The sequence below is a fragment of the Pistacia vera genome, unplaced genomic scaffold, assembly GCF_008641045.1.
Source record: "Pistacia vera cultivar Batoury unplaced genomic scaffold, PisVer_v2 Contig208, whole genome shotgun sequence".
In the NCBI taxonomy this organism is placed as follows: Eukaryota; Viridiplantae; Streptophyta; class Magnoliopsida; order Sapindales; family Anacardiaceae; genus Pistacia; species Pistacia vera.
In genome coordinates, this window is record NW_022196011.1 from 714,483 (window position 1) to 726,756 (window position 12,274).

Below are 12,274 nucleotides of genomic sequence, written 5' to 3' on the forward strand. Positions count from 1 at the left end.
GTGTTTTTGGATTTATACGGCTTTATTGATAGTGACTATGCTGGTGATGTAGATGACAGAAAAAGTACATTTGGTTATGTGTTCATGATGGGCTGGAGCTATTTCATGGTCATCTAAAAAACAATCAATCGTGACTTTGTCCACAACTGAAGCTAAATTCGTTGTTGCAACATCTTGTGCATATCAAGCAATTTGACTAAGAAGATTACTTGAAGTATTGGGTTATGATCAAAAAGGTCCAACAACAGTTTATTGTGATAACATTTTTGCAATCAAACTCTCAAAAAATCCTGTTTTTCATGGTAGAAGCAAGCATATAGATGTACGGTATCATTTTCTACGTGATCTCTGCAAAGATGAGGTAATTGATGTGGTTTACTGCAGAAGTGAAAACTAAATTGCAGATATTATGACAAAGCCTCTTAAGCAAGCAGTCTTTAAAAAGCTTCAGAATTTGCTTGGAGTCTATTCAATGAAGGAAGCGTGTGATGCAGAAGTGATGGAGCAGATATTTGTTTTCTAAACTAATGTCTGAAGACATCCAGTTTAAAGGGGGGTGTTAAAGTTTGTTTTTAATAAATAGCTGATGTCCTATTCTACAGGAAGTTGTTTAGTTGATTACCTATTCTTTAGGAGTATTTCAGCAGTAGAAGAGTTTGTTATTCATGGACTTAATGGTCCTATTTTTCTGATATGCACAAGTACGTTTGTTTTATTATTTTGGATATGATTTTTGAAAAAGTAAGAGTTGGGTGGTTATTACGAGGTAGGATTTAAAAATTAACGAAAACACCCCCTAGGTTTGTTAATTTACTAAACACCCTTATAATAAGACATTGAAAATTAACAAAAAAATCCCTACCCACCCATTAAATATCGACAGCCGGTCACCACCGCCAGAGGATGGTTAAAGTCGCCGTATCGAGGCACGATTGGCCGGATATGGCCGGTCGTGACCCAATATAGCCTTTTTCGGCCAGATCCACAGTGGATCTGGCCGGAAAAGGCCAGATCTACAACTAGATCTGGCTGTTGATGACCAGATTTGGCTGTGTTTGGACGTCAACGACCAAAGATCTGGCCGAAAAAGGCTAGATCGGCGCACTATCGGCTAGATCCAGCCGGTAGTGCGCCATTATACCATATTCCGGCCATATTCTGATGGTGGTGGCCAGAATTTGGCAAATTTGGGTGGGTCGGGGTGTTTTTGTTAATTTCTAAACTTTTTTGGATGTTTAGTTAAATTAACAAACCTAAGAGGTTTAAAAAAATTGAATAAAATATAAAGAAATTTTCAGAATAGGGAAACAAATGTATATTTTGAATAGGATAGGGATAAGATAGTGCAAAATTACTGAAACAAACGCACACCACGTTGTTTACAACCTAGTTAGTAAATACGGGTACGGCAAAAAAACGGTACGGGAATTATACGGGTATAATACGGTAAACGATAAAAAATACGTTTATAAAAATTCGGTCATAAAATTCGGATACGGAAAAAATACGGTACGGGTTTAATACGGTGTATTGTCAATAATACGTTTTGAAAAATACGGCAATATCAATCTTAGTTTTAACACTTTTATGGACTACCTGGTTAAAATCAACATGACATTTCAAATGCAAAGTATTCAATTAACCAATAACACAAATACACAATATATAACTGATATTCAAATTATAGTCTCCAGACTCAAACACAATATTTAGCTAAGATTCAACTATAGTATCAAATTAAACACATAAGTCATAACAGAATTGGGTTATGAGATGTGATAATTTTAACACTACTGATGAGTGATGAGCCCTCTTCTGTTTTTCAGGCCTTGGGATAAGAGGGTTAAAATTAATCTAGTACTATAATCAAACTATTTTGAAGTATATTTATTTATTGGTTATAATTGGATTATATAGTATATTTATTTATTTGAATATAAGAAATAATTTTTATTTTACAATTAAATAATAGAGAGTCACATATTTTAATAGGCTGAATGACATTTTCTCAACCCAAAGTTTGGCGAATCTACATTTTCCCACCCATTATTAAAATTCTTACGTTAATTTTAATGATTAAAAGATATTCTTGTCAGTCTAGTCTGCATAAATTTTATTATAAAGTTAATATTACTTACCGTCTTAAAATACAAATAGATGGTAATTACCTTCATTAACTTGGAAATTAGTCACTTAAACTCCTATCTTCAATTTCTATTAAAAATTATATTTTTATTAAAAATCAGGTTATTAAATAAAAGAAAAGTTAAGTTTTATAAAAATAAAATAAAATAAAATGTATAAATTAATAAATAACCATTTTTAATAATTAAGAAAAAAAATCAAATTTAAAAATAAAAATATAAAAAATAAAATAAAATTGCCCCAGCCCTTTTATCCTTCTCCCACACCCTACCGCCACAAAGTCAAAATCCTCCAACCCCAATATTTCCCCCAGCCCGTTTTATCCTTCTCCCACACCCCACCGCCACAAAATCCTCCACCCCCAATATTCTTTCAGGCTTTCAAACTTACCAGTACTATTTGTTCCCTTGCTTGCTCTTCGCTTTGCCGCTCAAAAAGACAAAGATTTCAGTCTAAACTAAAGGGGTTACGCACCTTCCCTCATCCCCAAAATCTAACAACCCTTGCGCCCCACCTTCATCATCTTTCGAAAGCACTACGAACTCTTGCAGTGCCACCTCCTCTAATTTCTTTTCTTCTTTCTCTTCATTCTTGTTTTCCCTCTCTCACTGTTAGTTTAATGTTTTCATGGATTTGTTCATTTTCAAAGTGAATTTGATGGTTGTTTGGGGCGCATTGCTGACTGTCGAAGAACTGAAGAAGGAGGACTGAACCAGATCAATTTTTATTTTTTGTATAAACCCACCAAAACGACGTCGTTTTGGGGGTGTGAGATTTTGTTTTTTTTTTTCAAAAATTCGTGAATAATTCGCGAATAATTCGCGAATTATACGCGAATTATACGGGAAACTTTATTATACGCGAATTATACGACAGATTTTATAAAATACGTATACGCGCGTTTTATACGCGAATTATACGGCTGTCCGTATAATTCGCCTATAATACGCGTTTTTACTAACTAGGGTTTATAATTCCTATTTAAGACTATATTTCAGCTAATGAATAAAAGTGATTCTTTTCACCTCTCTAAGTCTTCAATATTTTCCTCTATTTTTCTTTCACAAGGAGGGCCTTCTTTTGTTATTTTATTTTATTTTTTCTGAATTTATTTGTTTTTAAGAATAATTGGGGAAGAAAGCAGTAATCTTCTTATGTTTAGCCCTTGTGGTTTAAGTTTACTATTAAGGACAATAGTTTCAAATACAATTTTTGTCCTTCTCGTGCAAAATACTACTGTTTAATCTTTTAACTTTATAAAAGTTTAGTTGACTGTTAAATTTATAATAAAATGACAAAAATACCCCTTTTAGAGAAAGCGAAAAATTTGTTACTCAAACAATACGAAATAAAATAAATATATTACATATTACAAATTCAAATTATATAAACACATTATAAACTACAAATTCATCATTTTTATATAATTTTGATTTTCAAATGTGTAATACGTAATTTTTATTATTAATATATACATATACATATATGTTACTATGCATTTGTTTTTTTAAAATGCATTTATATCAATGTTTAATAAATTAACTGGGATACAAATGAGAGGTAGATGTTTTAACCCCTAGACAGCAATATCAAGAACCAGAGGGTAGATACATTTAAGATATACCTTAGGGGGTTTAGAGTAATTATCTCATAATTAAAATTACCTTAAAAAGATCAAAAAACTTTAACCCACACTGTTGTCCTCTTACTTTTACAAACAGCTTTTATAAATCCTGTTGTTTCAAACAGTGTTTTAATAACCAACCCGAGGTGAGATCCAGTAAAGTGATCAGGTCTTGGATTGACCGATTTAACCGGTTTGACTGACAAGTCAAATCGATGTCTAAAAGTTTGAAATATAATAAATATACCCCTAAAATTACATATAAGTCCCTATAGGTTTGAAATCTTGCATGTTTTCGACGACAACAACACTTCTTATCACCACGAAAACACTTCTCTCAGCCTCCTGACCAAAACCCATATCACCCCTCCCTTGATATCTGACTATTGTCGTCGATTTAGTTTTGCGATTTCCGGTCGATTCACTCACTAAAAATCACATTTATCGCCACCATTGCACTCACCAACCCTCTCTCTTCAACAGTCTCAACATCGTAGCTTTCAATTGTTCATCGATCACCTTCCCAATTTCAAGGGTTTCAGATGAATAAGAAAATTGTTAACCCAGCCCAATGAAGGCCTCAAATCCCGATTCAACCGGTTCAATCGGCCAAGCTGGGACAAGTTTTAAAACATTGGTTTCAAATCCTAATTTTAATGTTCTTCATTGATGAATTAATGGTTAAAGGATGAAAAATAAACATTTTTTTTTTATACAGTGATGCAATTGACTTATCTATCATTTTATGAGATCCCAATTTATTATTTTTTTGTCTAAATGATAATTTAATCTTTCACTTGATCTTAACATTAACAAATCTATGTTACTAAACCATATGAATTTAAACAATAATAATGATTATGTGATTTTATACGTTTACCGTTTGATGTTTTGATGGTAGTTTGACGGATAATTTCAAGAAGAGATGCTCAATTAAATGAAAACCATGTAAATTGGAGGTTAGCTGTGAGTTCTCGCACATACAGGAAATGCGACCTTCATTTTGTTAAACTTTTTACGATGCCAGAACTCCAATAACTAAAAGAGTACGATCATAAAAATATAATATTATGTCAGCACTCCAACAACTTAATCTAAGCTATTATAGTTACAAAATTACAGGTAGCTATGATCATAATTAGAAAATTTAAACAGAAGAAGACTAACCAGCCATTCAAATCTTTCATTACCGATCCCCATCAGCGATAACTTGAAGCTCTTCCCACAAAAGAAAAACGGGAAGAGACTGAAAAACTTGCCTCAACTAAGCCAGCGCTTCCAGGCACCGGCCTTTGAAGAGGATCGGCATAAGTCCAGCATAGATCCTCATTGAATGTCAATGGTTAATGAGGCTGGTAATATGAAAAAAATTCTCCTTGTGGATGCGTCGGCAAATTTGCCTCAACCAAGCTAGATCTGCCAGATAGAGGTCTTTGAAGAGGATCAGCATATGTATGGTCTAGATCTTCAGGCTGGTAAGATGATAATAATTCTCGTGGTGGATGTGTTGACACATTTGCTTTAACCAAGCTAGATCTGCCGGACGCAGGCCTTTGAAGAGGGTCAGCATAAGCCTGGCGAAGATCCTCGTTAGATGTTACAGGATAATGGGATTGGTAAGACGTTAACTCTCCTTGCAGACGTGTTTGTAACGAAACATGCGAAGCTGAAGCTGGAGGCAGGTTTTGACTATAGTAATCAACCACATTTTCCGGACACTGAACAATTTCTCTCTTCCTTGTCAATTGTAATGTCTGATACTCACCTCCATATCCGGCAATTTGAACCCTTTGAATAAGGTCCGGGATTTGACCACACCTGTAATAATAAAGGCAATGCTAGAATTGTGAATGAAAAATCATTTTGAAGCTCAAATGGAAATATTGGGGGCATGAAGACCAAACAACTTAATCTAAGCAAAGTCATCATTCAATTGACTCAACAAGCTCAGGTTACATGATATGCACTTAAAACCACCAGACGGCATCCCGTTCACACCATGACACATATGAATGGAATCAAATTGAATAAGAAAAACCAACTTCACTTCACCTCTAACATTATCTATAAACAAACAAGTAATGAAATAAAGATTGGCATCTTTTGAAAGAGCCAAAAGAGGAAGCATTAGCAAGTTGCAACAACATCTTCAAACATAATCACTTAAATTTCAAGAAGCATTTCCTAATATAGAGCATGCATGCTACAATAAGTTCTATGTACACTAAAATGCGTGCAAAAAATCCTTTGGAAAATCAGTAAAACAATAAAATACTAAATCTCCTTTGAGGCCTATTTCCATGATTTCAAAGTTCAAAGGCATGCCAGGTTCACAACTAAGTGAAAATGCAAGGATTTCACTTTTTTTCTTTAAGTTTTGTAATAGAAAATTGATAATAACAGAAACCATTATGATGGAGGCGGGGCACAGCTGACTCTATTAGTGCAAAATGTCAAGAAGATTGCTTATAAGAAATTATTAACCATAATCATAGGATAATGTTGGTTTATGAAGGAATTACATTAGTTCACAATTATCACATAGAAGTTTCATCATACATCAAATACTTGTTTAAAACCAAGAGCAACTTCTTGAAGATAAAAAATATTAAGAAAAAACAATGGCACAGAGAAAAAGCCAGAAAAAATTAAAAAAAATATAGGTACCTTCCATAAGAATCCTGAACAGACAAGGAAGGTTTGTCAGACAAGTAAGGCTGATGTGCTTCTGTCAAATAATATGGTTCACTACAATGAGGAAAAGCATCCTGCTGAACATGTCGAACCTCCATAGGAGGTAACAAACGCTCAAGAGATGTATCTGGTGCATGTTGGTCATATGGTAGGCGTGAGATCACCTGTTCTGATCGAAAAACAGGGACCGGCAAGGCACCGCCATGCACCCCAGGGAACTGTGTGCCACTTGGAAGAGGCAGCCATGCTGGTAGCTGAGCTGGGAATGTATGTGGCGTGACCGCATTGGATAGAGTGGTGGCAGCTGTAGCTGATGTAAGGGGGCGGAACAAGGAAATTAAAGTTCTCACCTACATTAGAATGTACCAGCAAATTACCAAACAGACAAACATGTTTCAATTAAACTACATGGGATAGCAATACTTTCCAATCATAAATAAATGAAGAGCAAAAGATTATAAATCAGAATTTACCTGTTTGCTAGTCAACTCTTGTCTGAACTTGGAACCATGGTAATTATCTTTAATAGCATGTTTAAAAGCTTTCTCAGGAAGGGGCAAACACTCCTTAAAGATCTTAAACCTCACCTAAGCATCCCCCACCAAATAAAGACACATAAAGAAACAAGAAATTTCATAAGCCAATAGCAAAAGAAAAGCAGAAAAAAGTTGATTTTATTTAAGGCAGGAAGCGGATTCCTGAAAAAAGAAATTGCACAGTCTACACAACAGCCACAAGATCTTAATGACACTACAAAGAATATTATAAAGGTTCATTTCCCCATGCATAAGTAAGAATGTAATCCAAGAATTTATTTAAAATCTTATGAACTATATTTTTAATAAAAGAGAGAAATAAAAAAGAGAGTGAAAAAATCATGTTTAATCAGACATTAAGTTTCAGATATACAAGAGGTGATTTGGAGTCTCTTCATTTATTCAAATCACATGCCATGAGAGCGAGAGAGACAAAGACTTGAATTTTGTGAGAAATTTCAGTCTTTCAAATCATATTGACATGCCAGAAGACATCTATTGAGAGTAAACAATCAACCATTCAATATAAAACTTACAAGTATAACTACGTGAACTCTCCATCTTCCATAGTCTTCTTTCTACTTTTAACTCATCAATATTAATCTTAGATATCATCTCAATGAGTATTGCACATCATCACTTCATCTTTCTCTGCCTTCTGTCTTAAAGCTTATATTTCTAACCTACTAATATTATTCAATTCCTTTTCCTCACTTTCAAGTCATATTTCTTCAATGTTCTTTTTTTCCTTACATAATTATCACATAAAATACATAATGGAAGAAAAGAAAACAATATTTGGCTCAAAATTTCAAGCATCTTATGCGCTTGATGAAATATCACAATAGCTGCCACAACTAAGCCATCGAGGATATATGATGATTGTTTATGTCAAACTAATAACTCAAGATGGAGTTTTCAACAAAAAACAGTTATGAAATTGAGTGACCCCTTCGCATTTATAAACTAAGAGGATTATAGACAAAATTTAGTATCAATTCATCCAGCCTTTCGATCTCATAGTAAATCTAGTCATATCGGGTGCGTTCAGCACACGGTATTGGATAGTTTTAATTTCTTGAGATTGGGTTAGATTGGATTGGACCGTATGTAAAGTTGACCTGTGTTTAATGTAATCTTGTACTAGGCAATATTTATACAAACATAAACCTCATGTTAAACTAATCTAGATAAAAAAATTAATTGAATACTTTAAATAATAATATTAACATTACTATATATATTTTCATTTTTTGTTATAAATATTTCTAAATACATGTTATTCAAATATTAATTACAATTGATATTAAATAGTTATAATTTAAGATATTATTAATTAATTAATAAAAATTAATACAACTAATCCTACAAACCATTCAACTCAAAAGTCGAAAAGCTAAGGAAGTAATAAAGAACTGCATTGGCAGCAAATGGTAGCGATGCACTAGTATGCAAAGCAAAAGGGACTAATTCTTATTCCTATTGCTACCTCTCTAGGTTGCCTTCAATATCAAAAGTAGGAATTCTATTCCTTCATACAATTAATCATCATTTTGATAAAAGGAAAAAAAAAAAAAAAAAAAAAAAAAACAAAAAAAAAAAAAGAGCTATCTAAGTTAGACAAGCACAACTTAAACAAATATGAATAACGTTTGAGCTCAATCTAATATACGATTAATTTAGTTAGAAAAGATGTAGACATCACATTATTTCATCTCATGTGCAAACGCAAGGGAAGTCCAAGCAAATATTAACCATGCAACTAACTTAATTTACAAAATCTTAGAGATCTTTCAACTCAACAAAGATGAAAATAGTAGCAAGTTCACTCTAAAGTCAACACAAAAAAATTAATTGGACACTCAATATAGTGTACCACATATTATATCACATCATATATTCCACCCTTTTACCATTTATAATATCAAACATTGCTAATGAAGAATCATTTTTTACCTGTGCAGGAAATTTCCCATTGAATGCAGCAGGTTCCAAGCCCAACTCTCCTTTTGACGCTGCCTTGTAAACCCCATAAAGAAGCTTTAAGTCAAAGTCAAATAAGAAAAGCTCTGAACCCGGCTTTATTTTCTCCACAATTTCCAATTGTCCTCTTGGTAGCCCGAAGACACGATTTCGATAGCATTCAGGCTTTGTTTTTCCATTACACATGAATATAAACCCTGGAGTTCTAACTATACTTTCATTCTCTTTCATTCTTTTAGTAGCTAGATTGTCATGAGCAATAGTAGAGGACGGTGTAGCAACAACGGGTATGACATCAGGAACAAGCACAGAAGTAGATGAAGGGCCATCAAGAGGTATGGGCGTTGATTTTATCTTTAAATTTGTTTTCTTCCTCTTCCTAGATCTATTTACAATCTTCTTACTTGGATGTTTTATAGGTGAACCATGGACTTTAAACTTCTTGCCTTTCTTCTTTGCCATAGCCTAGCTGTTGCCTAAAAACCAATTGAAAAAAATCAAAGGTGAACAATAAGTCATATTTAAATTTAGTCAGATTCCCAACCTAAGGAAACAAAGCTCAAGTAGGTTATTACATAGGCTTAGCCTTCACTATAGCCTTTTTTTTATATAACTAGAAACCTCACATGTCTATGCACTTAGTTCAAAAATTCATTGAGATCCGACAACATATTAATTGATAGGAATCCATAATACAAAATTGCACGAATATGTCCCCAAGGTTAGGCTTGGCAGCTAAAGCCCTTGGTTTCACCTAAAAGGTCAAAGGTTCAATCCCTAGAGATATTATAAATCCCACAATTTTCTTGGATCAAGGTTGTCGGATCTAGAAGTAACCCCAATTTAGATTTTGTGAACAAGTTGGGAAGGAAAAAAAATTTTGGGCATATTAAAGAAGAAGAGGAAAAAAAAAAAAGATGTGACCTCAATAGAGTTTGATCCTCAAACCGCTTGTATTGAATACAAGGGTTATACAGTTAGACCCAATCCTTAAGGTTGACTTCAAAGTTATTCTAATAATAATATAACACTATGGTAGCACAAAACTATGAGAAAAAAAGAACATACAACACTACATGGCACCAAAGATAGAACATCATTCCTATTAAAACCAAATTTTTGATATTCAATCAAAAACAACTCATTGAATATCTTTAGAACATGCATAACCTCAACTTAGGAATTATAACATCTCAATCACTCTCATAAACTTGATAAAAATTATTCCTAAATTATCTAGAATTAGGCACAAAATACCAAAAGACAATTTTCCCAATTATATATAGAGTTATAAAGTCATTTTGTTCTCTTTTTTTGAATTAAATGAAATATAGGTTTCTTTACTTCTTCTATCAGTGATTTGAACCAAATATGTGTCTTTCATTCATCCATTTAAAAAAGTTGAGTTGTCTAACAAGATTTCCAAGTAAGCCAGTTAGGTTAACTTGTTAGGTTAAATTTCTTACAAACCTTAGCAAATAAGTGACAGTGAAAGTCATCATTTAAATTAAGCTAGAATAGAAGCGTAGTTGATTAAGATTGAAAAAGAAAATAGCAAAAAGAAAAGTTACCAAACATCCTTATGCACCAGGAGTTTTATGGTTAACCATCACTACCTAGGTACGTACATAAAAGATTAGTATGCTCCAAACAATCTGAAAAACCACTAAAGCCCAACACCTAAAGTTATATCCTCAAGCTACTATAACTCTTCCAACTACATCTTTTTAACTCTTCCATCGATTTCAACGATTGTCTCCACTTTTGCAACCAAGCCAATCCATCTTCAACAACCAAGTTATACAACACTTCAAAACTTTAGTAAATACCACAATGTGAATGGCTTTACAAGTTCATCCGGCACACCAACTCTGAGCATCAATTGACATACAAAAAATCTAACAAAACCATTAAAATCACCCTTTAACAGAGTCCTCATTCATCGCTCACAGAAACAAAAACAATTTGAATTCCTCTCTTTCTACTAGTGCACACTTTATCAATAGACCCTCTCTAAAATGCAAGATATTAACAAATATCAGCATCAAATCACTCTTAAAACACGAGACACGTTACAAAATTCTCTCTAAAATCTTTGATATACGTCAAGCCTCTATATGTCAAATGCAAGACATCCACTGTCTAAAATACTCCAATTCTATGTATCTCCCACACTTCGTATGGCCTTCAAATCAGCATAATAACAAAGAAACGCGTGGCAAACAAACACAATTCAACGCATAAACAATAAATTGAGAAAAAAATTCAATTAATAGTTTTACAAGCGAAGCTGCACATAGAATTCAATGCGAATTTCAAGAAAATTAACCAAAAAAATGAGACAAAAAACACAATCCAATGCAAGAAAAAATAAAATGAGAAAAAAAAAATCAATTTAATTATTCAACAAACAAAATACAGATAGAATTGAATTCGAATTTCAAAAAATATAAGAGCCGGATTCTATTTTAAAAAAAAAAAAAAAAAACCTCCAAATTTCGGACGAAATTTTGGTGAGGAACCGAACGGGAACTGGACGAGAGGCTGGACGGAGTTTATTTCTATTTAAGAGACAGTTGGAGAAAACGGACGGCTAGGATGACGCTACGAGGGCGATACTGTTGCAAGCTGATTTTATTTCATCTTTTAGAAAAATCTGTTGTTTCAAATTAAAATTTAAAAGGTGCTATTTGTTAAATTTCAATTTTATGTCTTAGTTTGCGTTGAGATTTAAAAATTAGATTCAATATTTTCAGTTTCAAAAATATGTTTATTTAATATTTAAAAACTATTTTAGAGTTAAAAGTAATGAAGAACTAAAACAACCGTTTATCATTGTATTTCAATAACTGTTTTAGGAAATCTTCTGACTCATTCTTAACTCCTAAGATATGCTTTTAATTATTTCTTTTCTTTGCCTTCAAAAGACCGATCCTACTAAAATTATATATTAAATAAACAAAATTTTATATTGAATCAATAACACAAAAAAGAAAAAGATATTGTAGGGTCCAATTGGTTTATTATTTTGAATAGGATTTTAGAAATAATATTGGATAGTTGAATAGGGTGATTATTACGAAGTAAAATTTAAAATTTAACCAAAAAACCCCTAGGTTTGCTAATTTAACTAAACACCCCAATATATAAAAATTTTGTAAAATGATAAAAACACTCCCACCCACCTACAGTGCCAGATTCCGACCTGCGTCGTAACGCTAGATCCGACTGATCTGCGTCGTAATGCTAGATTCCGACCATCACCGTTGCGTTACGACGCAGATCGGTCGGA

At 33.0% G+C, this 12,274-nt stretch overlaps 1 protein-coding gene across 1 annotated transcript; it reads right to left on the bottom strand.

Annotated features, from left to right (window-relative positions):
* Positions 1 to 5,112: 5,112 nt before the first annotated feature.
* Positions 5,113 to 11,555, bottom strand: LOC116129152. The gene is made up of 5 exons (XM_031414907.1): positions 11,472 to 11,555; positions 8,956 to 9,458; positions 6,937 to 7,050; positions 6,437 to 6,813; positions 5,113 to 5,587 (listed from the first exon to the last, which is right to left on the bottom strand). Exons 2-5 carry the CDS (start codon positions 9,442 to 9,444, stop codon positions 5,113 to 5,115), a joined length of 1,455 nt encoding a protein of 484 aa, XP_031270767.1. The 5' UTR covers positions 9,445 to 9,458; positions 11,472 to 11,555.
* Positions 11,556 to 12,274: the final 719 nt, after the last annotated feature.